Raw genomic sequence first — 20,948 nt, 5'->3', positions numbered from 1 at the left:
AAACAAACACATTTGCGAATCTCTGTTGCTGCCCCGGAAAAACAAACTGCATCCACTGTTCACATAACGCTGGGTTCTTTGGGAAGCTGAATAAGGTTTTCTTTCCCTCACAACCAACAACACACTGACATTCTTCTTGAGCAAGTCCTGTGCAACGCTGCAGACTTCTGTAACCCAAATGAAGCACATTGATGGATGTGCTCTTACTCTCGTTCTGTTTGCTGTGTGCGCGCGCTCTTCCGGGAGAAGTGTCCATACAAGAATGCCGCTCTTCATGATGTCATGAAGGGCCATACTCGAAAAAAACTTTCAGAAACTTAAGGTGCGCCATATTGCAATTACAGTGACTACAAGATACCAACTTGTAAAAAGCGCTTACGTCCTCGTAGAACTCGTAATTACAACTTGTGAACTGGGAGCTTCAAGTTGTACCACCTGACCACCTCAGATTCATTAGGCGCTATATTTTAGGCATTGCTAGTGCGATAGTCCCAATTCATGTTGTCATCTCGAAATCACAGTAATTACGACATGGTGTGAATTTGGCACAGAAACACTGTCAAACGTCCAACTCGTTTTTTTTTTAACTTTGGCCATGTTTAGCATGAAAATCCAACTCTTTAACAGTGTAAATAACTCAGAATACATGAAATAGCATTAGCCCCCCCTTTAAAGGATCTACCATTGTGCATCCTTGTATTATACATGGCCCTGCTTTTCCTGAATGGACTGTTCGACTTGTAAAATGAAACGGTCTCTTTTTTTCACCCCATTTCACGTTTTCCGTGACCATTTGACATTTTTCTTCTCAAACACTGAAATGACTGTTTATACAACACGTGTGAATATGAGGTGCAATTGGGTGTCTATTGCTAAGCATCTAGCAGTTACCCAACTAACAGTAAACGTTCTCAGAACTTTGTGGCAAGGTTCTTTCAAAGTAACATTCTTCCAGTAACATTAACAAAACGTTTGTTCATCTGGTCTTAAAACGTTCTCAAAATGTCAGCACAAAGGCCGCTTGTCCAGCAGACGAGTAGGCTTGCCCGGCGAGAGCCGAAGTCGCCCTACACGGCTTGGACGGGTGGGCCACCTTTGCCTTCCAGCTGATGGCCGTGGACGGGCAGAGATGCGCGGCCACTGACTCATCCAGGGGAGGCAGTCTGTCGTAACCTTTTTCTTCGGCGCCGTCGACTGATGTGAGGGCGGACGAAGATGAGGCACGAAGGCGGGCCGAGTAGGGGGCACGCCAAGACCTGGTGTTCTTGTCGTGGACCTCCGGAAAGAATGGTGAAGCACGTTGTCGGGGGGCCTGACTGCGCCCCAGCAAGAACCACGCATTCAGGCAGCTGCGGGTGGGCTCCTCCAGCAGAGACCACTCCAAACCCAGCTCCTCCACCGCTTTAGACAGGACGCGGAAAAGCTCGGCGTCCATGCCTGTGCTGGCTGTGCTGGGTTGTGCAGATGGCAAGGGAGCGGGGTCGACGTAAATTGACGAAAATTTGCTCTTTGAAATTTGCTCTTTTATATCGCCGGATAGCGGCAGGGAACCAGAGACCGTCGCTGCTGCAGCGCGAGGCGGCGTGAAGCGGCGAGAATGGCTGAGCAGGAAGGAATGCGAGGCTTGATCACGGCGAAGTCTTCGTAGTCTCGTAGAGCGAAGATCTAGTAGTCGTCGTGGTAGGAGAATAAGCTTAGGATCTTCTTCTTCTTTTGTGTTTAATGGCGGTTGGCAAACCAGCTTAAGGTGCATTTCCGCCACCTACTGGGATGGAGTGTGAGGCCTCGATGAACGAATATATTATATACTACTAATTAAAAAAAAAAAATATATATATATATAAAAAAACTAAATTCTTCTAATCAAATCTGTATCTCTCAGATATTTTAGAAGAAAAATCTGAGGATCTAATGGCGATGTGCCGCATATATAGCCAGAGAACCCCGCCCATTCTGGCGGGCTTTGGCGGGCTTTACCGCCATAGGCTCGTGCAGCTCCGCTACCGAGCCCTTGGTTCATTTTTTATTCACTGCACGAACCAATGGCCGTGCAGTTACACTGCGTTATTGAAAGGCTTCAATCATCGGAGAAAAAGGAGTTTTCCCCCCAAGCATCTTAAACAGACGCAGTACGAGTGAAGTATTGATAGGGAACCCTCGCTTCGAGATATCCACCGAAGGAATGGTGGCCTTTCTGTGTCCAAATTGTGCTAAAACATCGTGGGACAAGGTTTTTACACCGGCAGCTGTCATTGTAAGACAGTGAGCAACTCTGTTTGTTTGTCCGAGGGAGCAACAGTAACTAAGGGGGTCGGGGCTTACTGATAGGTCAATTGCTTAAAACATTTGGGTTCCATTTATTTAAACACGCTTGCTATTATCACCTGCGTAGGCAAGGCTAAATTCCTTTTCATTTCAGAATATTATTATCAGGGTGTTTCTGAAATGATAGTTGCCACAACCAGGCAAAAATAACTATTATGGGCTGTTGATTACAATTGCATATTGTGACAGGAGGATGTCATGCAAGGAGTTTAACATCGACCTTCAGCATTGTTGACAGATCTTTGTTCACACTCTTTTGCATGAATCTGTAATGCATTGAGAGCACTCTGTGAAAGATGTTATGTCAGGTAACCTAATGCGTTTAATTTGGTGCCATCTAAGTGAACTTTAAAATTCTGTCATCATTTACTCGCCCTCAAGTCTTCTGAAACCCATTTCTTTTTTGCAACACAAAATTAGTTATTTATAGCAGAATGTCCTTCTGCTCTCTTCCATATAATGATAGTAAATTGTGGCCACAGCTGTTTCTTACACAAAGTTATTGTATATGGCTTCAGAAGACTTGAAATATAGCACACAAGTTGTATGGACCACTTTTATGATGCTTTGACAGCACCTGGACACCATTCACTTTCAAAGTATGGAAGAAAGCAGCTCTGATATTTTGCTTTGGTGTTACATGGAAAAAAGAAAGACATACAGATTTGGAACACCTTGAGATTGAGTAAATAGTGACAGAATTTTGATTTTGGGGTGAATTAAGATAACAACAGCACGTTTTCACTTTTTATGGTGCAGGTTAGTTTTTGTTTAATACTGGATGAGTCATCCGACTCATCCGACCCCGCTTTCTTTTTCTCTTATATTACAACATATTAATGTGGTAATAAATTATGTCTTAAAGTTTAGGCATTCGATATTTAGTTTGTGAAAGGACACTGCGGGATGTCATCTACCCTGTTGTTTTTCTAAACCTGAAGAATATAATTTCCCTGTCAAATCCTGAGCTTTTAAAAGCAGCTAATTCAGAGCTTTGTAGATCAATATCAGTAATACTGTAAGATAATGTGAAGGTTCCCGCTGCAGCAAAAGACTTACAATAATCAGCTTTTCCTTTGTGCGGAGCTGCTGTATTCTGCACATTTTGTCAAAGGGGTTGACAGTCTAATTGAAGCAGATTGTGGTAATCAAGTAAAGGAATGACTTTTGGCATTATGGAACATTAAGAGATATCTGATTTGCTCCAGAAATTATTGATCCACGATAAGAATAGTTCATAATTGGTGCTTTTTGCACTGTTGAGTTGCCTTTACAAGTCATCGTTCTCCACGGTAAAGAACTCAAATGAGCCTTGGACATGATAAATGGCATTGCTTTCGAGAACTGTAAATGCGATCTGCATGAGATAGCTAAAACTATGGAAGCTTGTTTCTGCCAGAGGATTAAAAAAAAAAATTTGACTTTTATCTGCCAGTTTGGATTTCTTTTTTTTATAATTCTGAGGAAAAAAAGAATTGTGAGGTGTAAACTTGCCATTTTAAGAAAAGAGAAAAGTCGAAATTGTGAGATATAAACTCTCAATTGCGAGACAAAAGTCAGAATCGTGAGATAAAATGTTGCAGTTGCCTTTTTTATGGAGGAATAAATAAATGAATAAATAAATAGAATTGCGAGATGTGAACTCAGAATTATGTGAAAAAATTCTGTCCAAATTCTGAGTTTATATCTCACAATTCTGATTTTCTTTTCTAAGAGTTTATAGCATGCAATTCTGACTTTTTTTCTGAGTTTATGAGGATTAAAAAATTTTTTTTTGACTTTTATCTGCCAGTTTGGATTTCTTTTTTTTATAATTCTGAGGAAAAAAAGAATTGTGAGGTGTAAACTTGCCATTTTAAGAAAAGAGAAAAGTCGAAATTGTGAGATATAAACTCTCAATTGCGAGACAAAAGTCAGAATCGTGAGATAAAATGTTGCAGTTGCCTTTTTTATGGAGGAATAAATAAATGAATAAATAAATAGAATTGCGAGATGTGAACTCAGAATTATGTGAAAAAATTCTGTCCAAATTCTGAGTTTATATCTCACAATTCTGATTTTCTTTTCTAAGAGTTTATAGCATGCAATTCTGACTTTTTTCTGAGTTTATATTTTGCAGTTCTTAGAAAAATGCTCAGAATTGTAAGAAAAACGTCCGAATTGTCAGAAACAAGCTTTCATTTGAAGTAGCTGATTGATGATATTGTATTTCAGCAAATTTGTAAAAAGAAAATGCAAATAATGTGAAAACATACTGTTAATCATTATTATTTATTTGTGTTTTATTATATTTATAGTCTATTTTAAATCTATTTTTAGTTCTTTGGAACGGATTTAATCTTCAGTGCTTGGTCTTAAACATTGCTGTTTACTCTTCTGTCATAGCAAAACCGTGTGAGTGTGTGTTATTGCGATTATATGCATGACATGGTGCAGTCAGGCTTGAAACAAATCTGAGCCATGCTACTGTGATCATGCAGTCAGCTGAAGTGTAGGCTGACCAATAGGAACAATGAACTGAAACTACCCATTTCATGATGATTATGCGATGGTGGCGAAAACAACTGGAAGCTTAAAATCAATTATGCATGAAAATGCTGTCATCCACGCTGACTCTGGAAAGCTTGTGATTCACCACCCAGTGCTTTTTGTGCACAAGGAAATATCAAAATAATACTTACTCTTTCTTAACGATTCCATGGCTGTTCTGAAAGGCTTTAAAGAGATCGTTTGCCAAAATATGACACTTCTGCCAAATCATTATGAGTTGTTTTCTTGCATGGAAGCAGAATGTCCAAGCAGCTAGTTTCCAGTGAAAGTGAATGGAGACCAAGGACCGTCTTTGCTAGATAACTCCTTTTGTGCCCCATGCGAAGAAGAGAAAAGATGACAAGAGTTTTCATTATAGGCTTGAACTCTCGCTTTAATATCATCAGGGCCCCTAGATAAGAATTACGCTTTTGTAATCAATCTCAAACTCAAGCAAGCCGAGAGGGTATAGCGCACAGAGATCTGAATCAAAGCAATTGGAGAATATTAGAGTGGGGGAAAACACAAGCTTTTAATGTGATATGAAAGCTAAATGTTCTTTGTACTGATTGATTTTTAATGTTCCCAACTCCCGACATTTCCTTCACTCGCTTTACAAATACAACAGTGACTTTCTGGCATTATAGTCTTTTTTGGCTGCTCTAAGTGAGGCAACACCACAAAGAGGACTTTTATATGACAAAAGTACTTATTTTTTATTTATTTATTTGGTAACACTTCATTTTAGGGTTTCTTAACTAGTTGCTTATTACTAGAATATTAGCCATTTATTAGTACTAACTAAGCACATAGGCCTATTAATGCCTTAAGCCCCGTTCACACCAAGAACGATAACTATAAAGATAACAATATTAGCGTCCACACCAGCGAACGATATCGTCTGTTTATTCTAAGCGCACATGCGTCTGCCGCTTTAAATTCTTGAGCTCGTTACAGCAGGATGGATTCTGATTGGCTGTCAGTGATTTGTCTTTCATCAGCTGGAAAAAAAAACGTTTGGAAAGTGATCACAACGATATCGTTCCTCTGTATCGTTAGCGTTATAGTTGTGGTGTGAACTATGCTATTCTTTAATATTGAGAACGATTTTTAGAACTATATCTTTATCGTTATCTTTATAGTTATCGTGCTTGGTGTGAACAGGCCTTTATTCTACATGACCTTATTCTACATCCCTAATCCTACCCAATACCTAAATTTAACAACTATTAATAAGCAGCAAATCAAGAATTTATTGAGGGAAAAGTCATAGTTAATAGTGAATAAGTGTTCCCTATTCTAAAGTGTTACCATTTATTTTTTGTATGTGTGTTCTGGGTTCTTGATCTTACAATTGCTTGTTTGCAATTTAGTATTGCCGAACCCTGTGTTAAATGTTTTAGAAATGAATGGGAATAATAGAGGAATTTCTATCAGGTTCTTTAGCTTTCTGATCAATTTTTCACCCTACTCAGTCATTGTGTTTGTAAAGCTTGCCTGATCTACACCCTCGGTCTCTCAGAAGTAATCTTCTTTTGAATGCCAGCTGACCATTAATCTGTATGTACCCTCAAACCATTCTCAGGTTTTCCTGGGGCTTTTTTGCTCATAGTCTCTTTGTATTTAACCGTCCTTATATCAAATGGCACAACAGAGTGAATACGTCCGATTGATCACAGTAGACTTTATTCTTATTTGCCAGTAGCAACTTAAATCACTTATACTCTCTATGAATTTAGGGATGTAACGATTACCGGTTTGACGATAAATCATGATAAAATTCCCCATGGTTAGTATTACCGTTTCACCTTTTAATTATCATTAAAACCGTATTAGATTACCGCGATTTGAACAACTCGCGATAAATAAATACTATCCAGCATAAAGCACAGTTTTAAGTAACAGTCTCACGTGCGCACAGCCCGCAGGATAGTTTAGTTTTGAGTGAAAACAGGGCGGAAAAGCTGGGAGGTTTTAAAAGAGTGCTAAGGGAATTATACAAATGAATATATGAATGAATGAATTATATGAATGTACCTCTGAAGGGTCTGACTGTCTTCAGAAACGATTCGATGGCATTTTGTTTTCATATTCGCTCCGTGTAATACCTAAAGGAAGTGTTCTTAATCGCAATACTGCTTTGTCCACGGAAGTTGCGGAAACAGCTCTAATTCAGCTTTTCCATAAGCGCCACCTGCTGTCAGTGAGTGGATTTACAGAGACTTATATTTACATTCAGCCTGTGTGCAGTTTCTGTCTGGCCAAAAACGGACCGAATTTGCATGCCCTGCTGTCAATTTTGACCGGTTGATGAAAAACAAGCTTATGTGGATTCTACACATTTAAACAATTCAGATAAGTTATCTAGAATTATTTATGGAGCAGATAAAATACATATAATCATTTATTAATCAATGATCATTTTGACATATCTTTTCTTTATTTAAAGGCTGAAATGTGAGGTTTACCTTTTTATGAAAATTTTTCAAAGCTTTATTTGAACATTTACATGAGATATTTGTCATTTAAAATCTGAACATCATTGGTTATGTTATTGTTTTAGTGATTATGCAAACAAAAAGTCATTTTATTTGTTGTTTGTTGATTTTTAAATATAAAACTTTTTAACATCTCCAGCACATTTAAATAATACCGTGATAATACTGATAACCATGATAATTTTGGTCACTATAATCGTGATAAGAAATTTTCATACAGTTACATCCCTATGCCATTATGTAGCTGTAAAGCTACATTTCTTAAGGTATTAAATGACTAGGATTCGTTTGAAATTAGGTTTCTTTGTTTGAACTGGACAGTACTGACAGTGTTCTCTCTCATTTACAGATGAAAGAGAAGATGTTCAAAAGAAAACCTTCACAAAATGGATAAACTCACAGTTTGCTAAGGTAAGAATACTTGAGTGTTGTTTTTTTTTATCCTGTTGAGGTAACACTGAATCACCTTTGATGGGATAGTTCATTCAAAAGCTGAAAATCTTGTCATCATTTATATACTCATCCTCATGTTGTTCCAAACTTGTAGGAGCTTCTTTCTTCTGCTGAACACAAAAGAAGATTTTTGAAGAATGCGTGTAACCAAACAGCCATTGACTTTATAGTATTTTTTTTCTGTACTGTAGAAGTCATTGGCTACCACCAAATGTTTGGTTACCAAGATTCTTCAAAATAGCTTCAACTTAAATAATTTGAGGTTAAGTAAATGATGACAGAATTTTCATTTTTTTGGTGAACTATCTGTTTAATGGCTGATAAAAAAAAAAAAATCGTAATTATGCAAAATCTGTTTTGATTAACCAACTTAGACAATCTTTAAATTGCGATTTTCAGATAAATCTTCATGGATTTCTGTTGTTGCATCCTGGAATAGCATGTTATAGGTGTATAAACTGAAATGTTTTTATTCATCCTCCTACTACAAGGTGGGCGGATGAGGAGATGTAGACAGGCTTGATATCAAGGTTAAAAGTTGCCATTGACTTTATAGTATTTTTTTTCTGTACTGTATAAGTCATTGGCTACCACCAAATGTTTGGTTACCAAGATTCTTCAAAATAGCTTCAACTTAAATAATTTGAGGTTAAGTAAATGATGACAGAATTTTCATTTTTTGGTGAACTATCTGTTTAATGGCTGATAAAAAATAAAAATCGTAATTATGCAAAATCTGTTTTGATTAACCAACTTAGACAATCTTTAAATTGCGATTTTCAGATAAATCTTCATGGATTTCTGTTGTTGCATCCTGGAATAGCATGTTATAGGTGTATAAACTGAAATGTTTTTATTCATCCTCCTACTACAAGGTGGGCGGATGAGGAGATGTAGACAGGCTTGATATCAAGGTTAAAAGTTAAGATTCACACTTGCACATAGTCTTGATCTTGAGGTTAAAAGTTAAGATTCATCCTTGCACAAAGTCTTGTCACTAACATTCATCTATGTCAGGTTGAGAGTTTGAATGCTTGAATATTTGCTTTAGATTTGTTTGACGTGCCACGCTTCAAGGTAAAGCATTTCAAAATAGAGGTTTTTGCGTTCTCTTTGTAAATCTTTTAGCGTCCTTTTTACAGTATGTTAACAGAGGAAGGACTTCGGTTCTTTGTCCTTCAAACTGAGAGAGAAGTGTTTGCTGCAAAGCATAGCTGTGAGGGAAAAAGCTTAGAGAATGTCTACTTTTTCTACTCAAAAATAAATAAATATATAAATAAAATAAAAAAATAAAATAAAACTAAAGGTGTCATCTTGTCATTCTCATTTATTTTTGATGATATACACCCTCAAATACTCCACTTTAAAATACTGGGCACACTTCATAGACAGTTTAGTGCTGTGAATAAATGCCTAAATAAAGACCCGCAGCTTTCTTGTTCGACAAGTTCTGTTTATTCTCCAGACAAGAAGACCCCCTATCGATGACCTCTTCACTGATCTGTGTGATGGCCGACGTCTTCTTGAACTCCTGGAGGGTCTCGTTGGCCATGAACTAGTGGGTCCATCTTTACATTTCAACAAAATAAGCTCTTAAAGGAATAATTCACCCCAAAAGGACACTTCTCACCATAATTTACTCATGAATACAAAATAAGTTTTGAGGATAGTCATCATAGTACTCTTTTCCATACATTTACAATGAATGTGGAATAAGGATTTCAAGCTTCATAACGGTTGAAAAATCATCAGAAAGATATCAAAAGTCGGTCAGTGCATCTCACTCAATACATTTCAAAACTAATGAAGTCAAACAATAGTTTTGAGTAAGAAACAAAACAAAAATGAAAGTCATTAATGAAAGTTTAACATTTGCACGAATGTAATTATCATTGGCATGTTCATGGGAGAAAAAGTGATGTCAGATTCATAATTATGATTCTCCTAAGTTGGCTCTTTTAAAAGCGAACTGCTTTTTAAATAATTTTACTATTTTGCATCTTTAAATGTACCTCATCCAATATTCATTATGAATCATTATTTTAAGTTTAAGATTCTTATTTTAAGGCATTATTTTAAGATTTAAGATTATGTCTTTCTCTTTTGAAAGAACAAAAAAAAACTTACATTTTTAAAATATTAAAAATTAGTAACTATATACAGTGCTCGAACTATACCGTGGACTTTGGGGAAGCCAAAGAAAGTGGTTTGTGCGCGTGCCTCAAAAGAGGGCTTACAATGACTTACAAAGAGACATAACAGCTACAAGTGTATGCACTACTTGCTTTATGCAAGCACTATATAGGATATACAGTGGGGCAAAAAAGTATTTAGTCAGCCACCAATTGTGCAAGTTCTCCATTGTTCTATTTTTATCAAGGAAAAATACTCCTGGTTTCAAAGCGTTTGGACAAGGCTGAGTGCATAAATGGCTGAATTAATTTGCAATGGATGCTCAGAGTTGAGTTTTGATACAGTATATTCTTCATTTGCAGGTTAAAGAACGTGGTTTCACTCGAGTGCACTCCCTCAACAATGTTAACAGGGCCCTGCAGATCCTTCAGAAGAACAATGTGAGTTATTTGGTTCAACCGGCTGTTTTACTATTCACAGCTTTTGGAAGTTTCGGTTGAGCTTTTTAAAAAAAAAATTCAAGACAAAAATTATGCAGAAGCTAAATTTACAGTTGGATAAGGTAATGGCACTTATCCATTTCAAAGACATAAAAGATTTTCTGCTTGATAAAATGTAGTGAAACTACTAGACAGCTTGAATACGTGTTTGAAGAACTAAATAAGAGCCAAGAATGATTGCAAATTATAATGTCTGGTTGAAGTAATTTTCCTGCAAATATCAAACTGTTGATATCTAAAACTGATGTGGCTGAAATATCTAATCCTTATCTTGTTTAAAGTCAACATAAAATCAAAACTGACCCTGTTTACTGTCTTAATACATATTCCTGGTCGCATTATGAGCAACGAAGGTTCTTACATTCCCATCCGCTCCATTTCTAGGTTGAGTTGGTGAACATTGGAGGAGCTGACATTGTAGATGGGAATCATAAACTGACCCTGGGGCTCATCTGGAGCATCATTCTCCACTGGCAGGTATGAGAGTTCAATACAGTGGAATCAGACCTTCAATCTTTCTGGTTTGCCTTCAAGGGCAGTAGCGCACTAAAGGATCTTTATCATCCATTATGTTGTTCTGTCAAAGGTTTTATATGTAGCACATTTGCAGTGGACTGACATGTGCTTATCTGTACAGGAACTCGTTTCCTCTGTGTTTTTTTTCTGTTCATCTGATAAGGTGGCCCTACTGTGGTTTATGTTCAGAGCATCTTATGTTGGAGGTGGTTACAGGAATAAGGGCATTTAAGACTCAGTAATGTTTTGGCATTGAGACTAGTTTGAAAAAATACTGATTACCATATTCATCTACCATGGAATTTACATTTTACTTCTAAGTATTTCAGAGATTACCTTGGTGTTATAATGGTACATGTAAAAAATAAAAAGGGTAATACCATGGTGATATTTGTCATACAGTACTGTTCAAAGTGTTTTAAAATTAAGTATTAATTTAAAATTAAAGTAATCCATGAATAAATTAACATTTGGTAACACTTTAGAATAGGGAAAACATATTCACTATTAACTAAGAGTTTTCCCTGAACAAACTCCTAATTTGCTGCTTATTAATAGTAAGTTAGTTGTTACGTTTAGGTACGGGTAGATTAAGGGATCTAAAATACGGTCATGCAGAATAAGGCATTAATATGTGCTTTATAAGAAGTAATAAACAGCCAATATGATAGTAATATGCATGCTAATAAGCAACTAATTAATAGCGAGAATTGGTCCTTAAAATAAAGTGTTACCCAACATTTTTATTCAGCAAATATGCATTACATTGAACAAAAGTGACCATTTATAATGTTGCATATATTTCTATTTAAAATAAATGCGGTTCTTCTGAACTTTCTATTTACCAAAGAATCCTGAAAAAAATATATTAAGTCGTAAAACTGTTTTAAACAACCTTAATGATAAGAAATGTTTCTTGAGCACCAAATCAGCATATTAGAATGATTTTTGAAGGATCATGTGACACTGAAGACTGGAGTAATGATGCTGAAAATTCAGCTTTGCCATCACAGGAATAAAATACATTTTAAAATATATTTCGAATATGAAACAGTTATTTTAAATAGTAGTAATATTTCTTATAATAATGTTACTATTTTTATTGTATTTCTGATCAAATAAATGCAACCTTGGTGAGGCTTCTTTCAAAAATCTCACAGACCCCAAACATTGTACCGGTAGTATATTACCACATTTTTGTACTTAGTATTTACTCTTAAGCATTTTAAAGAATTCCATGGTATTACCATGGTACACATCCAACCAGGATATTACCATTGAACAGATATGTACTATGATATGTACCATGGTACTGACTGATATATACCGCATTCATTTAATATGAATGGTATTACCAAGGTACAAGCGTTATCACATATTTGTGTTGTTCTTATCTGGTTAATAAAATTGTAATCATAAAGTCTGCCTCTAAATGTTACCTTTATGAGGTCATGTTGCTATGTTTGTCACTGTTCTGATAAATATGTATATATCCTCTCCTTTACCATACAGGTTAAGGATGTGATGAAAGATGTCATGGCAGACCTACAGCAGACAAACAGTGAAAAGATTCTAATTAATAGCGAGAATTGGTCCTTAAAATAAAGTGTTACCCAACATTTTTATTCAGCAAATATGCATTACATTGAACAAAAGTGACCATTTATAATGTTGCATATATTTCTATTTAAAATAAATGCGGTTCTTCTGAACTTTCTATTTACCAAAGAATCCTGAAAAAAATATATTAAGTCGTAAAACTGTTTTAAACAACCTTAATGATAAGAAATGTTTCTTGAGCAGCAAATCAGCATATTAGAATGATTTTTGAAGGATCATGTGACACTGAAGACTGGAGTAATGATGCTGAAAATTCAGCTTTGCCATCACAGGAATAAAATACATTTTAAAATATATTTCGAATATGAAACAGTTATTTTAAATAGTAGTAATATTTCTTATAATAATGTTACTATTTTTATTGTATTTCTGATCAAATAAATGCAACCTTGGTGAGGCTTCTTTCAAAAATCTCACAGACCCCAAACATTGTACCGGTAGTATATTACCACATTTTTGTACTTAGTATTTACTCTTAAGCATTTTAAAGAATTCCATGGTATTACCATGGTACACATCCAACCAGGATATTACCATTGAACAGATATGTACTATGATATGTACCATGGTACTGACTGATATATACCGCATTCATTTAATATGAATGGTATTACCAAGGTACAAGCGTTATCACATATTTGTGTTGTTCTTATCTGGTTAATAAAATTGTAATCATAAAGTCTGCCTCTAAATGTTACCTTTATGAGGTCATGTTGCTATGTTTGTCACTGTTCTGATAAATATGTATATATCCTCTCCTTTACCATACAGGTTAAGGATGTGATGAAAGATGTCATGGCAGACCTACAGCAGACAAACAGTGAAAAGATTCTGTTAAGTTGGGTCAGGCAGTCCACTAAAAACTACAAAGACATCAGTGTGGTCAACTTCTCCAGCAGCTGGGCCAATGGTTTTGCCTTCAATGCTCTCATTCACAGCCACAGGTGTGTGGGGTTGTTATTTTTGGGTGCTTTTTTGAAAATCGCAGAAATCATTGGTTTCACGACTAATGAAATTGAAAATTAATGTTTTATATTCAGTGGTCATAAACTGCATGGTTGAATACTGGCTTGGCCTAAAGCAATTTTTGAAGCTGATTATGGCTTATTGTTTTTCTATTTTTCTGTGTAGTTCATTTGGGTAATGAACCAGCTGTTTCGATCTGCTTTTAGCTATTTCAAGCATGTGCACAGAAAAATAATTTAAGTTATTAAATATCCTATATTAATTACATCATCTGCTTTGTCTTTTTTTGCCAGGCCAGAGCTGTTTAACTGGAGTGTGGTAGAGCAACAGGATAATGCCATTGAGAGACTGGATCACGCCTTCAACGTTGCGGAGAAGAGTTTAGGCATCGACCGACTGTTGGACCCTGAGGGTATGACCTCCTCTTTTCTTCTTCTTGTTCACGATAGCCTTTGAAGTTTTTCTGAGTATTACAGACAGGGCTTTTTTACTTTAATTTTTTTTCTTTCTTTTTTTTTTTTGGATGGAAGGAAACGTCTTGTTACATCAACATCTAAAACAGAATTTCATCATATAATTTATGCCAGAAGGGATTAATTCATAGATGAGCTTGTATCACTTATGACTTGTTCTGTATGGACAGATCCCAAGGAAAGGAAAGTTCTAATAAGATCTAATATAAAGTATATGCATGATGTTTCTTTCCAATGGATAAGTGCATAGAGAACATGTATAGTTTATATAATGAAATGATAGTTATATTCCCCCCCCCACACCCCATTTAAGAAGCACAACTGTTTTCAACATTGATAATAATAAGAAATGTTTCCTGTGCACCAAATCAGCACATTAGAATGATTTCTGAAAGCTCATATGACACTGAATATTGGAGTAATGATGCTGAAAATTCAGCTTTGCCATCACAGAAATAAATTACATTTTAAAACAATAAAATAGGAAACAGTTTTTTTATTCAAATAATATTTCACAATATTGCTGTTTTTGTTATGTATTATTTATATATTATCTATGTATTTTGTATTGAATAAATGCTTTGTAAGCATAATAGACTTCTTTCAAAACATCAAAAAAATCATACAAATCCAAAACTTAGTAGTACACATACAACATTCTACAAAGCAATGTTTGCAGCGATCATCTGCTTCTCACATTTGTCTATTGTGAAAAAGACTCTAATAATCTCACATATGTCTCCTCTAGGAGTTAGCTTAATTAAGTCAATTAAGTCATTGCTTAACTCATGGGCATATCTTTTCTCCTTCGCAGATGTTGCTATAGCTCATCCAGATAAGAAATCCATCATCATGTACATCACCTCTCTGTTCCAAGTGCTGCCCCATGGCGTGAGCATGGAGGCCATCCAAGAGGTAGAGACACTCCCTCGAGCTAAAGTAGCCAAGGAGGAGCACGTCCTCTTTCAAACCCAACAGCGGTACTCCCAGCAGGTCAGAGGAACACACACACACACACACACATAGACAAGCACAGTTTTGAACGGTGTGCAGTAATCATAATGCATAGACCCATTATCTCTGGCGCCACATATGTCTGATATGAAAGCCTGAGACTTCTTTGGTTTTCAGACGTTCTCAGGATGCCAATTGCACCTCTAACTTCTCAACACACTTTGCCAGCTGACATTGAATTATGTTTTGTAATTTGTGATCTAATTTTGCCCATTTGCATTCCAACGTCTTCTTCGTCCTTCTCACTGCCATATCCAGCTCATCACTCTACTCTCCTCAGTATTTCCATCCATCTCTGTGGCTTTTGTTTTGCTTTTTACAGTCTTTCTTGTCTTCGGTACTTCTTTTAGATCACAGTCAGTGTGGCCCAGAGTCGTGTTCGCAGCCCATCTCCCTCCTATAAGCCTCGATTCAAAAGCTATGCCTTCACTCAAGCTGCCTACGTCAAGACGCCTGAACAGCAGAGGAAGTTCCTCACCACACAGGTTGGTTTTTGTTGACTGCTGGTTCTTCCACATCATTGCCAGGAGTTGTAGTTTGCTTCTACTGTACAACAACCTCTTATCTTTTCTCCTTCGCAGATGTTGCTATAGCTCATCCAGATAAGAAATCCATCATCATGTACATCACCTCTCTGTTCCAAGTGCTGCCCCATGGCGTGAGCATGGAGGCCATCCAAGAGGTAGAGACACTCCCTCGAGCTAAAGTAGCCAAGGAGGAGCACGTCCTCTTTCAAACCCAACAGCGGTACTCCCAGCAGGTCAGAGGAACACACACACACACACACATAGACAAGCACAGTTTTGAACGGTGTGCAGTAATCATAATGCATAGACCCATTATCTCTGGCGCCACATATGTCTGATATGAAAGCCTGAGACTTCTTTGGTTTCAAAAAGGTTTTCAGACGTTCTCAGGATGCCAATTGCACCTCTAACTTCTCAACACACTTTGCCAGCTGACATTGAATTATGTTTTGTAATTTGTGATCTAATTTTGCCCATTTGCATTCCAACGTCTTCTTCGTCCTTCTCACTGCCATATCCAGCTCATCACTCTACTCTCCTCAGTATTTCCATCCATCTCTGTGGCTTTTGTTTTGCTTTTTACAGTCTTTCTTGTCTTCGGTACTTCTTTTAGATCACAGTCAGTGTGGCCCAGAGTCGTGTTCGCAGCCCATCTCCCTCCTATAAGCCTCGATTCAAAAGCTATGCCTTCACTCAAGCTGCCTACGTCAAGACACCTGAACAGCAGAGGAAGTTCCTCACCACACAGGTTGGTTTTTGTTGACTGCTGGTTCTTCCACATCATTGCCAGGAGTTGTAGTTTGCTTCTACTGTACAACAACCTCTGACTGATATCAGTGGTGTCACACTTCACTTGCTAAAGCTTGTTCCAACTAATTGATTGTATTGGCCTGGCAGACAACAATATTGACAAAATGCCATAGATTTGCAATGAGGAAAGGACCTGAGGAATATTTCAGAGACTTGGGGTAAGCTTTTTGGATTTTAAAGGAACACTCCACTATTTTTGAAAATAGGCTCATTTTCCAACTCCCCTAGAGTTAAACAGTTGAGTTTTACTTAACTCCGGTTCTGGCGGTAGCACTTTTAGCTGTAGCTTAGCATAGATCATTGAATCTGATTAGACCGTTAACATCTCACTCAAAAATGACCAAAGAGTTTCTATATTTTTCCTATTTAAAACTGGACTCTTCTGTAGTTACATCGTGTACTAAGAAGTTCACGATGTAACTACAAAGTTCCTTGATTATTACTCTCATTTACTCAATGAGAGTATAGTTCCTAGCCATATTAGCCTAGAAAATCGCAACTTTTCATTTTCCGTCGGTCTTAGTACACGAAGTAACTACAGAAGAGTCACGTTTTAAATAGGAAAAATATAGAAACTCTTTGGTCATTTTTGAGCGAGATGCTAACGGTCTAATCAGATTCAATGATCTATGCTAAGCTACAGCTAAAAGTGCTACCACCAGACCCGGAGATCGGCTGAATGGATTTGAAAACTTTAACATTAAAATGAAGACGGAAAAGGTCATTAAAATTGTATGTAATTACTATAATCGTATATAAATAACACTGGTGTAAAATGCAAGGGAGTTATGGGTGGCTGCCAAAGCCTTGCTATGTGGTTGTGAAAGTCTTCTGAGTGTTTTTTAACATATTGTTGTGGGTAGTTTCTAGGTGGTTAGTCACTCTAAAGATATTTTGTTCCCCAAGATATGACTCAAGTCTCTTCTTTACCGTCAGTCTATGGGATTTGTATAAAGGTTGCTTAGAAAAATAATTGCATACCTCATCTCAATAAGCTGTGTACTTAGAATTTGTATTGTCCACTGTGCAAATGGTATGACAAATTATGCACCGAATTTGAATACTCATGGTTAGGAATTTGAAGAAATATGAGCAACACCACGAGCACCACTAATAAACCTAGTGCTAAATCATAACTCAACACCAAGAGGCCCCTCACAATCTTCAAATTCAATCTGAAACCACCCTGATATTATCAGCCAGCCAGTGCATTACACTCAAACACATGCGAGGACAGAGGGTATTTCCCAAAGCAGGAAAAGAAAATGAGAAGGCTAACTTTAAAGATCACCCAGATTTTGAGGATGAAACAGCCAATACTCCAAGGGATTTAGTGACGCACGTGTGTGTACCCATGATTAGCCAACCACTCCTGCCTCCTCATTGCCAATATGCTCTTTAGGCAGGTCTTAATTTGATACAAAAAACTCAGGTAACACTTGAGACACATAACTAGTTGCTTACTAACATTCATATGACTAGCATATTGGCTGTTTATTAGTACTTATAAAGCACATGCCTTATACTGCATGACCTAATTTTAGATCCCTTAATAAACCCAATACCTAAACTTAACAACTACCTTACTAACTATTAATAAGCAGCAAATTATGAGTTTATTGAGGAAAATGTCATAGTAAATAGTTCGTTAATAGTGAGAATTGATCCCCAAACTAAAGTGTGACCAAAATGTAATATTTGTATTATTTTTAAATCCATACCATCATCTAATCCATTTGTCTCCCATCTATCTGCCTGCAGTCTCCAGACAAGCCCGATGAACTGCGACCATCCCCCAGTCCCCTGCCACAGGGGCTAAATGAGCTGGAAAGCTACCAGAGTGCCCTGGAGGAGGTCCTGACCTGGCTGCTCTCTGCGGAGGACGGCTTGCAAGCACAGCCACCCATCTCCTCTTTTGTCGAAGAAGTCAAAGAGCAGTTTCACACCCATGAGGTAATTTGCCAGTTTGTCTTCTGAAGCTTTTGAGGTGAAAGTAGATGAGTGTGTTGATGATTCTGCTGGCCACAGGTGATATTTTTCTCAGTTGGTGATGTATTGTTTGAAAAATTTGGCTTTAACTTTCAATTTTTAATGTCACTAGTACACTAGAACAATGATTAAAGTTTGATTTGTTTACTTACTAGAATATCTACAGTAACTGGATTTTGGTTGAATGTTGAAAAGTCGGAATGAAATGAATATTCACTGTTTTCTAATTAGTTATTGATCTTATTGTGAATAATGTTTTTTTTTTTTTTACCTTGTAATTTTTATTCAAAATGTCATATCTTGATCCTATGTGATACAATAGACTTCTCTCTGGTGACGTATATCGGACTTCTCCAGTTATTTAGTCTACTTAAACCCCTCCCCTTTCTTAAAATCAACTGCAAGCGCCATACAATCAGCAATCGATGGATACCAAGACCCCGACCTACATTTATTACTTTCGAAACAATAATTTGTTTCACTTGGATGTATGCTACAAGAAGGAATAAAAAGATCTGTCGTTAATTTCGTTATATTCCAGCTTTAATGTCTTTAATGCTGCTTTCAGATGTTGGAAGGATCATTTTTAAAGATATGGGCACATGAACATAAACACAGGTTTGCACAATTTTGCAAACTAAACTAGGCCTCCAAATTTCCATGTGTGAATTAAAGTAATCATAGAGGAAGCACTATGGCTGAACTAGCTATAATTAATTGTGAATGTTGACTGTACAGTTTAGTTTGGAGATTTAGTGTTTATCATCTTGTGTCAGTGACCCCAAATTATCACATAATAATGCAGGTCTTCTGCTGACTTGATAAATAGAGTAATAAAGTAGTTTTGTTTCTGCATTTAAAACCTACCGTCTTTATCGGTAGGGGAAAAAGAGAGAATGAAACATGACATAGGCACCTTTGTTCTAAACAAAGTAACACCAAAATCACTTAAATCCACATCATGTCTCAATTAAAATGTCAGAGCTTATAATTAGGATCTTTCCAGAAGGACTAGTGCACAGCTGTCATGTTAGGCTACTAGTTCAGAGCAAAAATTTGGAGGACTACACCCAAAAACAGTTTATGAATATTCAAAGACAATGATGTCATGTCCTATGTCTTTTTAGCATCAGCAGACAATAGAGATTGCCTCTAGAGGTGAAGATGATCCAGGAATCGCTATTAAAGCTAGCTGTATTTGTTGTGATTTCATGAGCTTTAGCTGCCATATGACAGCTTTGGATTTCCACATAAGCTCAGATTGTCTTATGTCATGACCTTTGCCCAAAGTTGAAGGCCATGCAGAAAAATATAAGTTCAGACTGTCCTTTTACAGCTTTTGTTGAGCCATTAGGGCTGTCAACTTGATTAATCACGATTAATCACAACCAAAATAAAAGTTTATGTTTACATAATATATGCGTGTGTACTGTGTATATATATTTATATATATATATTTCTTAAATATGTATGTATGTGTATTTATCTATGCATATAAATATATACAGTACACACACATATATTATGTGAACATAAACTTTTATTTTGGTTGCAATTAATTGCGATTAATCGATTTGACAGCCCTAAGATAAGATTATTCCAAGTAACAATTACACATTAGTTTTGACTAATTAAACAAATAAATAAAAATTTTGCCCAAATTACAGTGTTCTTCTTAATACATTTTTCATGTTGCTCTAAAAATAACTCATAACTACCCATGCATTCAGACTTTGTCTATAAAGTTGAATTTAAGTCTGTATTGTCCCAGATATGCTCTTCAGCTGACACGTCTATATACGCTTATTCAGTGTCTGAAATCTGGCCGATGTAAGACTGATGTTTTACACTTGTGTGAAACATAGAGGAACGGCTCTAAATTCAGACAGGTGATTAATTTCTTCAAACTAACTTTGAACCCAAAGGGTGAAGGATGCTGTTTGAAAGTTTTGGGTCTAAGATATGTTGTTCAAGAAGTTGTGGGCTGTTACTATTAACCCAGATCTTCGTAAGCCCCCAGTGTTTACAGTCTCTGAATAAATCCGATTTCTCCATTCCTGACAGATGGTAATTATGAGTGTTTTCTCAGTTTCATATTCCAACATCTTTTAGAATGGTTGGTCTGGGAGTCGAAGGATCAAACTGTGCCTTTCGTGGGTGTGAATTGAAAAGTTATCTGGGGATATTAAATGACTGAGAGAATGGCATGATATATTGAGTGAAACAACTCATTGAGAGAAGGTGTTAAGGATGAAAACAGATTTACAGAGAGATTTATTTTTTAGATGCCAGTGCAAAGAAACTTAGTGCAGACAAGCATATTATTGCTTTGCACATTTTTGTTTGCTGATAGATCTGCTGTGTTGGAATCATGCAGTTTTTGTAAGTTTTATGTCATGTAGTCAATGTTTAAGGCCATTTACAGTGTACATGAACTGTTTTATATACAGTACATGGATCATTTTTTAAATTTTTAAACTACTGTTCCATAGTTTGGGGTAATTGAAATTTTGAAAGAATGTTTTTGAAAGAAGTCTCTTATGCTCTTAAATATTGTTACAATTTAAAAAATATTATTGAATATTAAATATTATT

At 36.4% G+C, this 20,948-nt stretch overlaps 1 protein-coding gene across 1 annotated transcript in view; it reads left to right on the top strand.

The window, feature by feature from the left end:
- Positions 1-20,948, top strand: part of LOC107586867 (dystrophin-like) — a 115,680-nt gene that overhangs the window by 5,546 nt on the left and 89,186 nt on the right. The window contains exons 2-10 of the mRNA XM_016274418.1: positions 7,702-7,763; positions 9,271-9,363; positions 10,301-10,378; positions 10,823-10,915; positions 13,346-13,518; positions 13,834-13,952; positions 14,828-15,006; positions 15,378-15,512; positions 18,126-18,317. Coding sequence (XP_016129904.1) covers positions 7,702-7,763; positions 9,271-9,363; positions 10,301-10,378; positions 10,823-10,915; positions 13,346-13,518; positions 13,834-13,952; positions 14,828-15,006; positions 15,378-15,512; positions 18,126-18,317 — 1,124 coding nt within the window. The remainder of the gene's footprint in view (positions 1-7,701; positions 7,764-9,270; positions 9,364-10,300; positions 10,379-10,822; positions 10,916-13,345; positions 13,519-13,833; positions 13,953-14,827; positions 15,007-15,377; positions 15,513-18,125; positions 18,318-20,948) is intronic.

Source organism: Sinocyclocheilus grahami, unplaced genomic scaffold (genome assembly GCF_001515645.1).
Source record: "Sinocyclocheilus grahami isolate Dianchi unplaced genomic scaffold, SAMN03320097.WGS_v1.1 scaffold86.1, whole genome shotgun sequence".
NCBI classification, from domain to species: Eukaryota; Metazoa; Chordata; class Actinopteri; order Cypriniformes; family Cyprinidae; genus Sinocyclocheilus; species Sinocyclocheilus grahami.
This window is presented reverse-complemented; position numbering and strand designations above follow the sequence as displayed.